Below are 12,733 nucleotides of genomic sequence, written 5' to 3'. Positions count from 1 at the left end.
ACGATGATAGAGAATCATCTGCACCCTCATTGCCTGAAAGAGGGGGTGGGGGTAGCTTCTCCATAATATCAGTGTAAAAGTGGGAAATAATCTCCATTTATTTCTGTCTTGAACTCACAATTATATTTGATAGTTTTCAGTGTGAGCTCCACCTACATTTCATTAAGTCTGTTTCTAGGTTTTGATATCACTGTAAATATTTAACTTTTTAATTTTATGATCATTCATAGTAAATCTTTTGTTCTCATTGGCCTGTTAATTGATTGAACATGCTTTGCTTTTAGGTATATTAAAAAGAATTTTTTTTTGAGGTGATGTCTTCCGTAGCCCAGATTGGTCTTAACTTCATTATGTACCTGCTCCACCTGTTTCTACCTCCCCAGCAAATTGCTGAGCATCCTGTCCCTGAAAAGGCATCTAAATTGAATGATAAATACCAACTCACTGATTCTGAAAAGCACTGATTGACTTTTAAGTAAACTGGGTGGAGATGAAGCTCCGTTGGTTGATTTCTTGCCTAGCACAAATAGCTGGCTTTGAGCCATAGCTTTTTGTAAACTGGGCAAGGTGGTGCCTGTCTGTAAGGCCAGCACTTGGGAGGTAGAGGCAGGAGAATCAGAGGTTCAGCGGCTGCCCAGGCCAGAAATATTTTATTTCTAACATAATTTGATTACACTAAAATATAAACAACGGAATAGCATTTCAACCATCTTAAATGCATAATTCAATGGCATGAATAATATTCATATTGCTGAGCAACCGTCACCACCATCCACTCTCAGGTCCTTTTATTCTTATATTTTTGGTTGTGAGCCTAGCCTTTAACGGCTGAGCCATCTCTCCAGCCCCAGGTCCTTTTATTTCACCACACAGCATCGTGGTTCCTTTAAACGGTCGCTCTTCCCTTCCACCAGCCTCGGGTAACATCTGTTTTTCTGTGTCTCAATCCATGTGTCTCTCTAGAAATGTTCCATAAATGCAATCATACAATAGTTGCCTCCTGTCTAGCTCATTGCCTTTCATATGGTGCTTTCTAAGTTCACCATGGCATAGCCTATATCAGACTTTGCTTTTCTTTTTAGAAATGAATAATAGTCCTTTGTGGATATTTTTACTAGAGTGTGTGTGCCATTTTGTTTATCCATGCATCTGCTTATGGACATTGAGTTGTTTTACCGCTGCGGTGATAATTTGAGATACTAGTGTCTGTTTGATCCCTGTTGTATTGGTTTTTATATACTCCTGGGAGTAAAATTGTTGCTTTCTGTGGCAATTATGTTTTGAAGACAGGGTCTCACTATGGCCAGAATGGCCCGGAACTCACTGGAATCCTCCATCCGCAGCCTCCCAGCCTCTGGTGTTACATCTGTGAGGCATCACGTCTTTCTGTGTCACAGTTGAGGAACTTCCCAGCTGTGCTCCAGGGAGGCCACCCCATTTACCTTCTCACCTGCCATGTGCAAGTCTCCACTTTCTCCACATCTCCCACCCCACTTTTTCCTTTTGCTTTGCTTATCTTAGACATATTTTAGTAAGGCAGTGTTCTGTCCTGTGGTTTGGATTTACATTCCCCTAGTGACTGAATGAGACTCTTCATACTACTGTGCACCTAATTGAGAGAAAAGTGCACTCAAATCATTGTTTACATATTTTGTCAGAACTGGAGAGATGGCCAGTGGTTAAGAGCACTGGCTCCTCTTCCTGAGAACCTGAGCTCAATTCCCAGCACTCCCTTGGCAGCTCACAGCAGTCTGTAGCCTGAGTTTCAGAGGCCTGACAACCTCACAAGGACATACATGAAGTCAAAACAACAATGCTCATAAAATAAAAATAAAATTAAATATTGCAGGGTGGTAGTGGCGCATGCCTTTAATCCCAGCACTCAGGAGACAGAGGCAGGTGAATCTCTGTTAAGTTTGAGGCCAGTCTGGTCTACAGAGTAAGTTCTAGGACAGCCAGAGCTGTTACACAGAGCAACCCTGTCTCCAAGAACCAAAACCAAAACCAACCAAAACAACAACAACAAAACACCAAAATAAAATAAAACAATTTGTCAAGGCATTGAGGTTCATGCCTGCACTTGCAGGAATCCAGAGGGTGAGTGAAGAGGGCTGTCCTGACTTTGAGAGTAGCCTGGGTTATATAATGAATGAGTCTGGGCCAGCCAATGCTAAAGAGTAAAATTTTGTCAAACAAAACAAAACAAACAGAATCATCGTTGTTCTCTTGCAGGAGTTCTTCTTTGTCTTGTGGATTTTAACCTAACCCTATAAAAACTCCTATCACACATGTTTCTTGAAAAACATTATCTCCTGTTCTGTAGATTGTCATTGTAATGTCATCTGACACATGAACAATTGTCAATTTGATAAGATCTATATTAGTCAGGGTCTGTATTAGTCTAGAGGAACAGAACTAATGGAATGAGTCTAGATATAAACAGAAAGGGGATTTATTAAAATGGCTTACAGGCTGTGGTCCAGCTGGTCCAACAATGCAATGGCTGTTTACCCATAGAAGGTCCAAGAACCCAGTAGTTGTTGAGTCTATGAGGCTGATGTTTCAGCTGGTCATCAATACGCCAGAATCCTAAAGAAGTAGGCTGTAATACCAGTGAATGAATGGTTTTTCTAGAGAGAGTGAGAGCAAGCAGGCAAAGAGAGAGCTTCCTTCTTCCATGTCCTTATAGAAACTATCAGGAGAGGCCCAGATTAACGATGGATCTTCCCACTCCAAAATCCAGATTAGAAGTTGATCTTCCCATTTCAAATGATCTAATTTGGAAAAAAATCCCTCAGGTGTGCCCAGTCCATTTAGGTTTTAGTTAATTTTAAATGCCATCAAGTTAACAACCAAGAATAGCCATCCCCAAACTCTACTATAGAGCCATAGTAATAAAAACAGCTTGGTACTGGTATAAAAACAGACATACGGACCAATGGAATCGAATTGAAGACCCTGACATTAATCCATGCACATATGAACACCTGGTTTTTGACAAAGGAGCCAAAACTATACAATGGAACAAAGAAAGTATCTTCAACAAATGGTGCTGGCATAACTGGATGTCAATATGTAAAAGATTACAAATAGATCCATATCTGTCACCATGCACAAAACTCAAGTCCAAGTGGATCAAAGACCTAAACATAAATCCAGTTACACTAAACTTAATAGAAAAGAAAATAGGAAGCACTCTTGAACGCATTGGCACTGGAGACCATTTCCTAAATAAAACACCGACAGCACAGACCCTGAGCACAACCATTAATAAATGGGACCTCTCAAAACTGAGAAGCTTTTGCAGGGCAAAAGACACAGTCAATAAGACAAAAAAACAGCCAACAGATTGGGAAAAGATCTTCACCAACCCCACATCTGACAGAGGATTGATCTCCACAATATATAAGAACTCAAGAAACTAGACATCAAAGCACTGAACAGTCCAATTAAAAAATGGGCTAAAGAGCTAAACAGAGAATTCACAAAACAAGAACTACAAATGGCTGAAAGACATTTAAAGAAATGCTCAACATCCTTAATCATCAGAGAAATGCAAATCAAAACGACTCTGAGATACCACCTTACACCCGTTAGAATGGCTAAGATCAAAAACACCAATGACAACCAATGTTGGAGAGGATGTGGAGCAAAGGGAACACTCCTCCACTGTTGGTGGGAATGTAAACTTGTACAACCACTGTGGAAATCAGTATGGCGGTTTCTCAGAAAATTAGGAATCGAACTACCTCAAGACCCAGCCATACCACTCTTGGGCATATACCCAAAGAATGCTGATACATACCATAAAGATACATGCTCATCTATGTTCATAGCAGCACTATTTGTAATAGCCAGAACCTGGAAACAGCCTAGATGCCCATCAACGGAAGAATGGATGAAAAAAATGTGGTACATATACACAATGGAGTACTACTCAGCAGAGAAAAACAATGAAAGCATGAAATTTGCAGGCAAATGGATGGAACTAGAAAAAATCATCCTGAGTGAGGTAACCCAAACCCAGAAAGACAGTTATGGTATGTACTCACTCATTGGTGGATTCTAGATATAAAATGAACAATCAGACCACAACCCATAGAACCATAAAGGCTATATATATATATAGCATGGAGGTCCCTAGGACGACTGTGGCTTATAATAAATTTCAGTTTTACTCAATTATTGAAAAAAAATAGCCAAATGAATAGAAACACATGAACTATGAACCAAAGGCTGAGGGGCTCCCAGCTGGATCAGGCCCTCTGAATAGGTGAGACAGTTGATTGGCTTGATCAGTTTGGGAGGCATCTAGGCAGTGGGACCAAGTCCTGTGCTCAATGCATGAATTGGCTGTTTGAAACCAGGAACTTATGCTGGGACACTTGGCTTAGTCTGGGAGGAAGGGACTGGACCTCCCTGGACTGAGTCTACCAAGTTGATCACAGTCCTCGGGGGAGGACTTGTCCTGGAGGAGGTGGGAATGGAGGGTGGGCTGGGAGTAAGGGGAGGGTGTGGGAGGGGGGAGAATAGGGGAACCCATGGCTGATATGTAGAATTGAATGGTATTGTAAAATAAAAAATATATATCACAAAAAAAAAAAGATTCATGCTACAATTTGCTTATAAATATAATAAAAAATCTTAATAGTATGAAGTATGAATATGAATAAAATTACATTTCAACAAAAAAAAAAAAAAAAAAAAAAAGAATAGCCATCCCAGGTCCATTTTTTTGCTGCTGCTTTTTATAGCATATCTAAGGATCCATCATAAAATCCAAGGTTGTGAGGACTCTCTGTTTTCTTCTAAGAGTTCTATAGTTTTAGCTCTTAAGTGTGTCATTGATCCAATTTGTTACCTTTTTATGAGTTAGAGTAAGAGTCTAACTGTGTCCTTTTGCATGTACAAAACCAGTTGTTCCCACGCTGTGGTTGTTGGGGAGCTGTCTTATTTATTCTGTGAGTCTGGAGAGCACCACGGAGCTTCCCCTGTGCTCAGTGACCACCAGATGCTGCAGATAGCACATTCTTCACGGATGTGCTTCCTAAACAGATGTTAGAGTCTCTGAGATGTTTCGTTATGAATATATCTAAAAATCACAGCACACTTGAGAATTTCCGCCTGGGACGCATGAGTGATGGAAACTATGTGCTGCTTCCCAGATCAACTCTTCACTAACCTGGACAAGTTCCCAAGCCTGAAAGAACTGTCTGTGGGACTAGATGGCATTTCAGATGTGCTTTCAGTCATCCCTGGAGATTTCCCAAACCTCCACCACATGGAGAAGTTATCCATCCAAACTTCCACAGAGTCTGATCTCTCCAAACTGGGTAAGAATGGCACTTGGATCTCCCAGGTCATATTTCAGCTGGAAAAGCTACTTGGCTAATAATTGTTAGAATCATGAAATCATCATTAGTTAAAACTTCTATGGGCCTGACATTGTAAACTGTGTCCATAGGAAGGTGTAGGAATGGCACCCTTCCTTGGAGATTGATTTGTAACTCTTGAGTCTTTACTATATGCTAAGAACTGTTCTGAGCTCTTCACAAATCCTAACACTCCTCACATGCACTGTGTGAGAGAAGGCACTGTGACCGTTGACACTGTGCATCTGGGGAAATGAAGGCACAAAGAAAGACATTAAGTGACTGGCTCAGGTTCATTCAGCTCAGCTAGTGTATCTTCAGGCCATTGCTGTTGTAGGCACAGCCATGCAGCTGTGGTAAGCCTGATGCTGTTCTGTGTCCTCACTCGGGCAAGCCTAATCTTTCCTTCTCTTCTTCCTACATCTTTACTAAGCATGGTTGCCCTGACGTTTAGGCTTTCTTCCTCTTCCTCTGAAACCCTGCCCCCAACCTGGTACTGCGCCGGATTCCCGACCTCCATTGCTGAACATGCCACTTTAAATCAAACACCTTGTTTTCCTCCACTTCCTCTTCTTTATCTTCCTCTCCAAAATTATTTGTAGTGTCCTTTGGCTTTTGTTTTAAGCTGTCTGTACATCGCTGCTTACACATCTACCTACCAAGGGAGAAGGAAATCTTGTAAGTAGCCATCTGAACCCTTTCCCCCGCTTTCTCCCTAGCCTAGCCTCATGCTTGATGGACAGCTATTCAGCCATGTTTCTGAAATGCATCCTTTCGCAAAATGCTTTAAAATATGATGGGCTGCTTGACTTGGTGCACACTGAACACTGAAGTCTAAGAAAAATGTCAATCTGGGGCTGACATGCAAAAGATCATCAAGGTGTGGCATGGCGCCACACACCTGGAACCCTAGCATGTGAGAAGCCAAGGGGGAAGGATACACCAAGTTCAAAATCATTGAATTCGAGGTCAGTCTGAGCTACACTGTAAGACTCTGACTCAAAAAAAGGGAAAAAATTCTCACTCTTGTAATACATGGCATGCCTTGCACTCTTAACACACTGTGATAGATCCCTATTCCAACTGGTCTCAATTAAGACTCTGTTTCTAATCAAAAGGGAAACGTGTATCCTCATTGATTAATCTTCAAAAACTAGGTATTCCATACATGAGGGCAATTGCCACTGCCTCTTGACCCTCAGCAATCTAACTTTTTAAAAGCTCCAAACCACCATCTATTGTGATGATTATCAAGTATCTCCCACAGGAAAAACAAAACAAAACAAAAACAAACAAACAAAATAGTTTGAGGATGCATGAGCAAGCACAAATACATATAGATAGTATAATAAGGTATTTTTAAATAAACTTCAACAATTTATGCTTCAGAATTATCCTTTTATGTTACTTCGTATAGAATTTTTATTACATAAATGCAATATACAAATACAGAAACGTTAGGGCTCAAAGATAAAGGTGGCTTTTATGCATAGGTCTCAGATTCATGCCGTGTGTGTGTGTGTGTGTGTGTGTGTGTGTGTGTGTGTGTCTATGGATAGAGAAAGAGAGAGACAGAGAGACAGAGAGAGCATATACTATTTCCAAGTCGTTTCTACTTTGATTCCGTCAAGCACTGTGTCAGGAGTGTGGTATCTTCAGCAGTAGGGATTTATCTTCAAGCTCTGGGAGCAGACCAAGAACGACAGTGAGGTCTGTATTGTTTGGGGACTCTCTTGGAACCTCTGACCAAAAACTTGAAGGGAAGTTTACTATGTCTGGTACTGAGGCTATTGTTAGGCTATGGTGAGCCCTTATTTGAACTTTATGAGGTGAAAACTGATCCAGAGAGCATCCGGAGCTTGTCCCAGGTTATCTGCTCACTAGTCCGTTGCAGAATCCAGCATGGCCTGAGCACTAGCTCAGTGCATCACTGCCTCTTAAATTGCTGTGGCTGAGCTGGTGGATTAGGAGGCCAATTCTGATGGGAATTCGTAGCCTTCTCTAATTTCTGAATATCCTTCATCTTTTCCAGTTGAATTGATCCAGAACTCTCCAAATCTTCAAGTTTTCCAACTGGAATGTGATTTCTTTTCGAACTGTGAGCCTCTCATGACTGTGCTTGCTTCCTGCAAGAAACTCAGAGAGATTGAGTTTTCTGGACGATGCTTTGAAGCCATGCCATTTGGTAAGAACTATACAACATTGATTTTAGATGCTCCTGTGCACAAAGTCATTAAGTACTCTAGAATTAAAAGGCTGCTGGTGTCACAGAAACTGTGACAGCACCTGACTTCAGTGAGTCTTCCACAGCAATGAAGTGCATCTGTGTCTACAATGTAACCATTTCATTTTCAGAATTGTTTCCTCTGCTTAGTCATAGTAATTCAATCTGAATATTGTATCACTTTTCATCACTTTTGAAACACTCTTACTTCAATGGTATTCCTCTGTGTCACAGGAAATGTATCTGAACTAACTAAATTTTATTTTCCTTTTCCTAGTCACTATTTTGCCAAATTTTGTTTCCCTGAAGATACTGAATCTTAAACGCCAACAATTTCCAGATAAGGAAACATCAGAAAATTTTGGTAGGTTTATAAAACAGTGTTTCTTTATTCTTTATCTCCCCTGCCCCCTCCCCCCACCTCCTCCTCTTCTCCCCTTTCCCCACTCCACCTTCTCCAGTGAACCCACAACAGAGCAAGCTGTGAATGGTTGTCCCTTGACTGTTGGGTAGGGTTTCTGTGGCTGTGGTAAAACACCATGACCAAAAGCAGCTTGGGGAGGAAAGGGTTTATTTCAGCTCTCAACTCTCAGGTTGTACTCCATTGCTGAGGGAAATCAGGGCAGAAACCTGAAGGCAGGAACTGAAGCAGAGGTCTGCTGCTTACTGGCTTTTTCCTCTTGGCTGGCTCAACCTGCTTTCTTATAGCACCTGTGATCACCTGTTCAGGGGTGGAACCAGCCACAGTAAGCTGGGCCCTCCCACGTCAGTTGTCAATCAAGAAAATGCACTTCAGGCAGGCCCACAAGACAATTTGGTGGAGGCATTTTCTCAATTGAGTGTCCCTCTTCCAAAATGACTCTGGCTTGTGTCAATTTGACATAAAATGGCCAGGAACAACACCCATAGTGATTGGTTCTGGGACTGCTGCTGATGCCAACATTAGAAGATGCTTAAATCTATGATATAAAATGGAGCAGTGTTTGCATGTGACCCTGTCGTCCATGTACGTCAAACTATCTCTGGATTGCCTACAATGCCTAATATAACATGTGCTACATAAACAGTATTGTGTTGTTCAAGGAATATGACATGGGGGAAATGTATGTTCGTCATGGATATAATTTTAAAATTATTTCAGGTCTGGCAAAAGGGCTGAGAGCAGTACAAAAGCTTGATGTCAAGCTTGAAGCCCTTCCTCCCCAGGACATAGTGGAAGGAGAGAACTGACTTAGGCATGTTGTCTTCTGACCTCCAGACATACTCTGTAACACACACACACACATGCACACGCACACGCACCACACATACACACACACACACACAAGCACACGCACACATACACACACACACACACACACACACGTACGCACACATACACACAATTAATTAAATATAATAAAAAATGAACCTGTGGTGGGTAGAATGTGCCGATACAGAGGATCAGCGTTACACTGGTCCTTAAGAGGACACCATAGTGATGCTCAGTATCACCCCCAGATGCCAACATTGTTGGTCACACACATCCTGACACTTGATCTTATTAAATGCAACATTCTCAGACTCACTGACCTCTTAGGAGAGAATTTGATCATGATAGTACTGTCATTGTCTGGCACACACTCCAAATATGCCAAGTCCTTTCTGTTTCATGGTTTCTGGAATACATACTAAAACTTCTATTTAAGGTCAAGAAACTATGACTCAGAATCAACAAAATGATAAGTATAAGAAGAGTTTAGGTACTTGGACTTAAGAACTGATTGTGAAAATAATGGGCTTTCATGGGAAACACTCTAACAAGTTAAACAAAGGAAAGAGAGAATGCAGATATGGGGTCCAGAGCTGTGTCTTCACAATGTTTCCCAAACTTACCATGCATACAGAGAGCCTGAGTTTACCCTTGCTTTCTCTTCTCTTCATATAGACACAGGAACAGGGTGTGTGTGGATGCATGCATGTGAGTTTTGTTTATGGGGAGATTAGATGGGAAATTCAGTGTGTTAAAATATCAGGGACAGAATCAGGCACCAAGATGATGACTAGCATATATCACATGGTAATTGTGCCAAAAACACATGGAGTATAATGAGTGCTAAGTCTCCACACTGTGGAACTGCATTTAAGGGGCAGAATGGGACAGCCGTATGGATTCCTCAGAGGGATTAGAGGAGGTGGGATGGCGAGGGAGGGGGCCAAAGTCTCTCTGCAGTTAGGGCAGTGACCTGCACTGCGGTGGAGGCCCTGCTTTAGAAGAGAGAGCAGGAGCTTTTGGCTGGTTCAGCATGTGGCTGGTTAAGCTTTAGGCTTTTGAGCAGCAGTTCAGCTGAGACCCATTCTGGATGAGGACACAGAAGCTTCCAGTCTGAGGAAACAAGACCAGCTAAGGATCTGGCCAGACACTTCTGAAAAGAGATCTAATAGAGAAAATATACAAAGCATTTGAGAGCTTCACCGCCATGGAGAGCCCAAGTCTGACCCGAGCTGCCAAAGCCTCTCCCAGGCTCAGGGCTGAGGGTGGCCAGCATGAACGTCAGTAAAAACATGCAAAAGAAGGAGAAGGAGAAACATCACGCACCCCTGGACAGCGGGGACAGATCCGGAACGGAGAGGAAGCAGGGATGGAAGTACCAGTGTCTCTCCTTCCCTCTTCCGTCTTTTCCAGCAGCCCTGGCGTGGAGGAAGGCATGTGCTCCACCCACTGCTCAGGGCCTGCAGCTCACAGCTGATGACTTCCGTACCCACCTGCTCTTGTGTTCCCAGGTGCCAGGCCAGGGCGGCCCAGCTCCTCATTTCTTTGGTTCCACTCAGAGAACAGTTGTGCTTAGCAGACTCATCCCACCCTCAAACTCCAGGCTCCTGCCGGCGGGACGAAGGCACTGACATGAACCCCAGGGAGAGGCCAGGATAGCCACCTGCTCTTGTGCTCTGCTGGGTCCAACCCAGGACACATTTCCCCACCCTTAGTCCACACTTAGGCCTAAGAACCAGGAGAACAGAGGAAGTGTGCCGTGCATGAAAAAAGTCTTTGGGGACTTGCCCAAATGTGGGGGTGCTATTTCTGAACCCATGCCAAGCCTCATCCATGCTCTTGCCCCTGTCCCGGGCTTTCACATATCCAGCCCCTCCCTTTAGTCCTTCCCCTTGGCCCAGCCACTGGGAAGCTGAATCAAAACGACGATTACAGAAACCATCTTGGGTAACTGTCCCCTCCTGCCTCACACCTGAAAGACCAGCAGACACAGGTCCCCTCGAGAGATCACGGCCCTGGTACAGGGAGGAGGGTGGGGCTGGAAAGAATAGTGGGACATGTCACATCTATGGAAAAGTGCCCAAGGTACAAGCTAAGCAAAGGGAGGAGGAGGGCCGGAGAGCGGCCAGGAGGAGGAAGGAGAGGGCAGGGCGGGCCTGGAGGGAAGGCTTCACACCACCCCGCAGATGAGCGTCTCCACCACGAAGGTGTTCTCAAAGTGACGGATGGCATTGCAGTTCTTGGCCCCACGTTTGTTGATCCCTGGGAAGAAAAAGGAAGTCCCAGTTAGGCCTGGGTCCAGGCCCAGAAAGGTGGCCAGCCTCTGAGCCTGAGAGCCCTGGGGCCTGGCAAGGCAGGCGGGGGAAGCCAGAAAGTGCCATCCCAGCACCATGAAGTAGAGTGCTCCTGAGTCAGGCTCACTGTGTGCCTGTCACGGCTCTGCTGTTAAAACCTTCAAGGTGCTACTTTACCCTCTGTGCCTCAGTTTCCTTTAAAATGACGATGCCAGCGGTGAGGGTTAGGTGAGGCAATGCCCGGCACGTCCTAAGTGCTTGACTGACATTCACTGCAGTTAGGTTATAATTGCTGCTAGGATGGCTGAGCCAGGGCCTGTCAGAGGCTGGCTGGGGTTTGGAGCCTGGGACACACATCCGTCACTCACGCCTGCGGGTGGCCCGGCGCCGCAGCCGGTACGTGTCCTTCCCATTGCACAGGTGGTAGATGAAGGAGCCCAGAGCCTCCTTGTCACTGACAAGCTCCGTCACCACCATCTCCTCCTGGATGATGTACGTCTGTGGGAGGTAGGTCCCTCTCTGCAAAACGGAGGAGGTGGGGGTAGTATGTCAAAACACGACCCTCAGGCTCCTCCCACTTTCCCCTGGGGCTCCCCCACAACCCTGTTCTACATCTGAAATGACCGCTGTCCAACACACTGCTTTCTCACTCCCAGGAGTCCTTTGCTAGCCAACGCTGGCACCTGTCCTGTACTGTGGTGAGCTTTGGCATGTGCGCATGTCTGGCCTCCCACTTTAAGGGAAGCGCTCCTGGAGATAGGGCCTGCAACCACTGCCCTCACTACTGACCCAAAGCATGCATCTGAATGCCAACTCACTTGGCATTCTGTGAGTTGGGGAGAGGAAAAGGGGAGAAGAGGATGCGGCTAGAGAATGGCGGAGAAGTGATCCTTTGGGGTGCAGGGACATTGTCCCAGACTCCCCCTTTAGGCTTGGTCTCCTCAGGGGAGGGACAGTTGTGAACAATAAGAGGCTGCCCACCTTCACATTCATGAGGAGCTCCCAGATGTTTCGAGGGGGTAGCACAATGGTGGTGTTGAGTTCAATGACGTAGCACTTGTCCAGGGAGATGTCGTGGTAGGCAGTGAGACCCTGGGAGGGAGGGGGCATCCGTCAGTCTCTGTGGAAGGCAAAGGCCTGGACCAGGCCAGCCTGCTGAAGGTTTTCAGCCAGCAGAGGTCTGAATCCCATCAATAGGGTCTGGGATCTCAGGAGTGGTGCCCTCCCCCAAGTTCCTGGACATCCAGCTAGGGAGTGCCCGCTCCTCCTGCTCCTCTCTAGGCTGGTAGATGTGCCACTTAACAGACAAGAGCACACTGGTTGTTCAAGGCCTCCATTGCTACAAACAGTCTTTCTGGGGTTTGCACAGCCAGGTGAGGTTAAGGGCACACGATTATATCCCATTATGCATTTCATCAAAATGGTGAGGACTAGCTGTCCTGGGAAAAAAAGGACCCTTATGGGACACAGGAGCAAGTTCCTGGCCACCTCCAATCCCCAGCAAGGTCCCTTGCCTCAGGGAGGCACGCTACACCCCAGGGATCCAGAGGCCACTGCTACAGAACACTCAAGGAAGCGCTGGGTTAACACA

At 44.8% G+C, this 12,733-nt stretch overlaps 1 protein-coding gene and 1 pseudogene across 1 annotated transcript; one reads left to right on the top strand and one right to left on the bottom strand.

Moving 5' to 3' along the window:
• Window positions 1-12,733, top strand: part of LOC114703200 — a 46,080-nt pseudogene that overhangs the window by 27,889 nt on the left and 5,458 nt on the right.
• On the bottom strand, window positions 10,909-12,278 carry LOC114703191 (integral membrane protein 2C-like). The gene is made up of 3 exons (XM_028883931.2): window positions 12,124-12,278; window positions 11,511-11,661; window positions 10,909-11,110 (listed from the first exon to the last, which is right to left on the bottom strand). The coding sequence occupies exons 1-3, from the start codon at window positions 12,250-12,252 to the stop codon at window positions 11,019-11,021; spliced, it is 372 nt and encodes a 123-aa protein (XP_028739764.1). The 5' UTR covers window positions 12,253-12,278; the 3' UTR covers window positions 10,909-11,018.

The sequence above is a fragment of the Peromyscus leucopus genome, chromosome 11 (genome assembly GCF_004664715.2).
Source record: "Peromyscus leucopus breed LL Stock chromosome 11, UCI_PerLeu_2.1, whole genome shotgun sequence".
Classification (NCBI taxonomy): domain Eukaryota; kingdom Metazoa; phylum Chordata; class Mammalia; order Rodentia; family Cricetidae; genus Peromyscus; species Peromyscus leucopus.
This window is presented reverse-complemented; position numbering and strand designations above follow the sequence as displayed.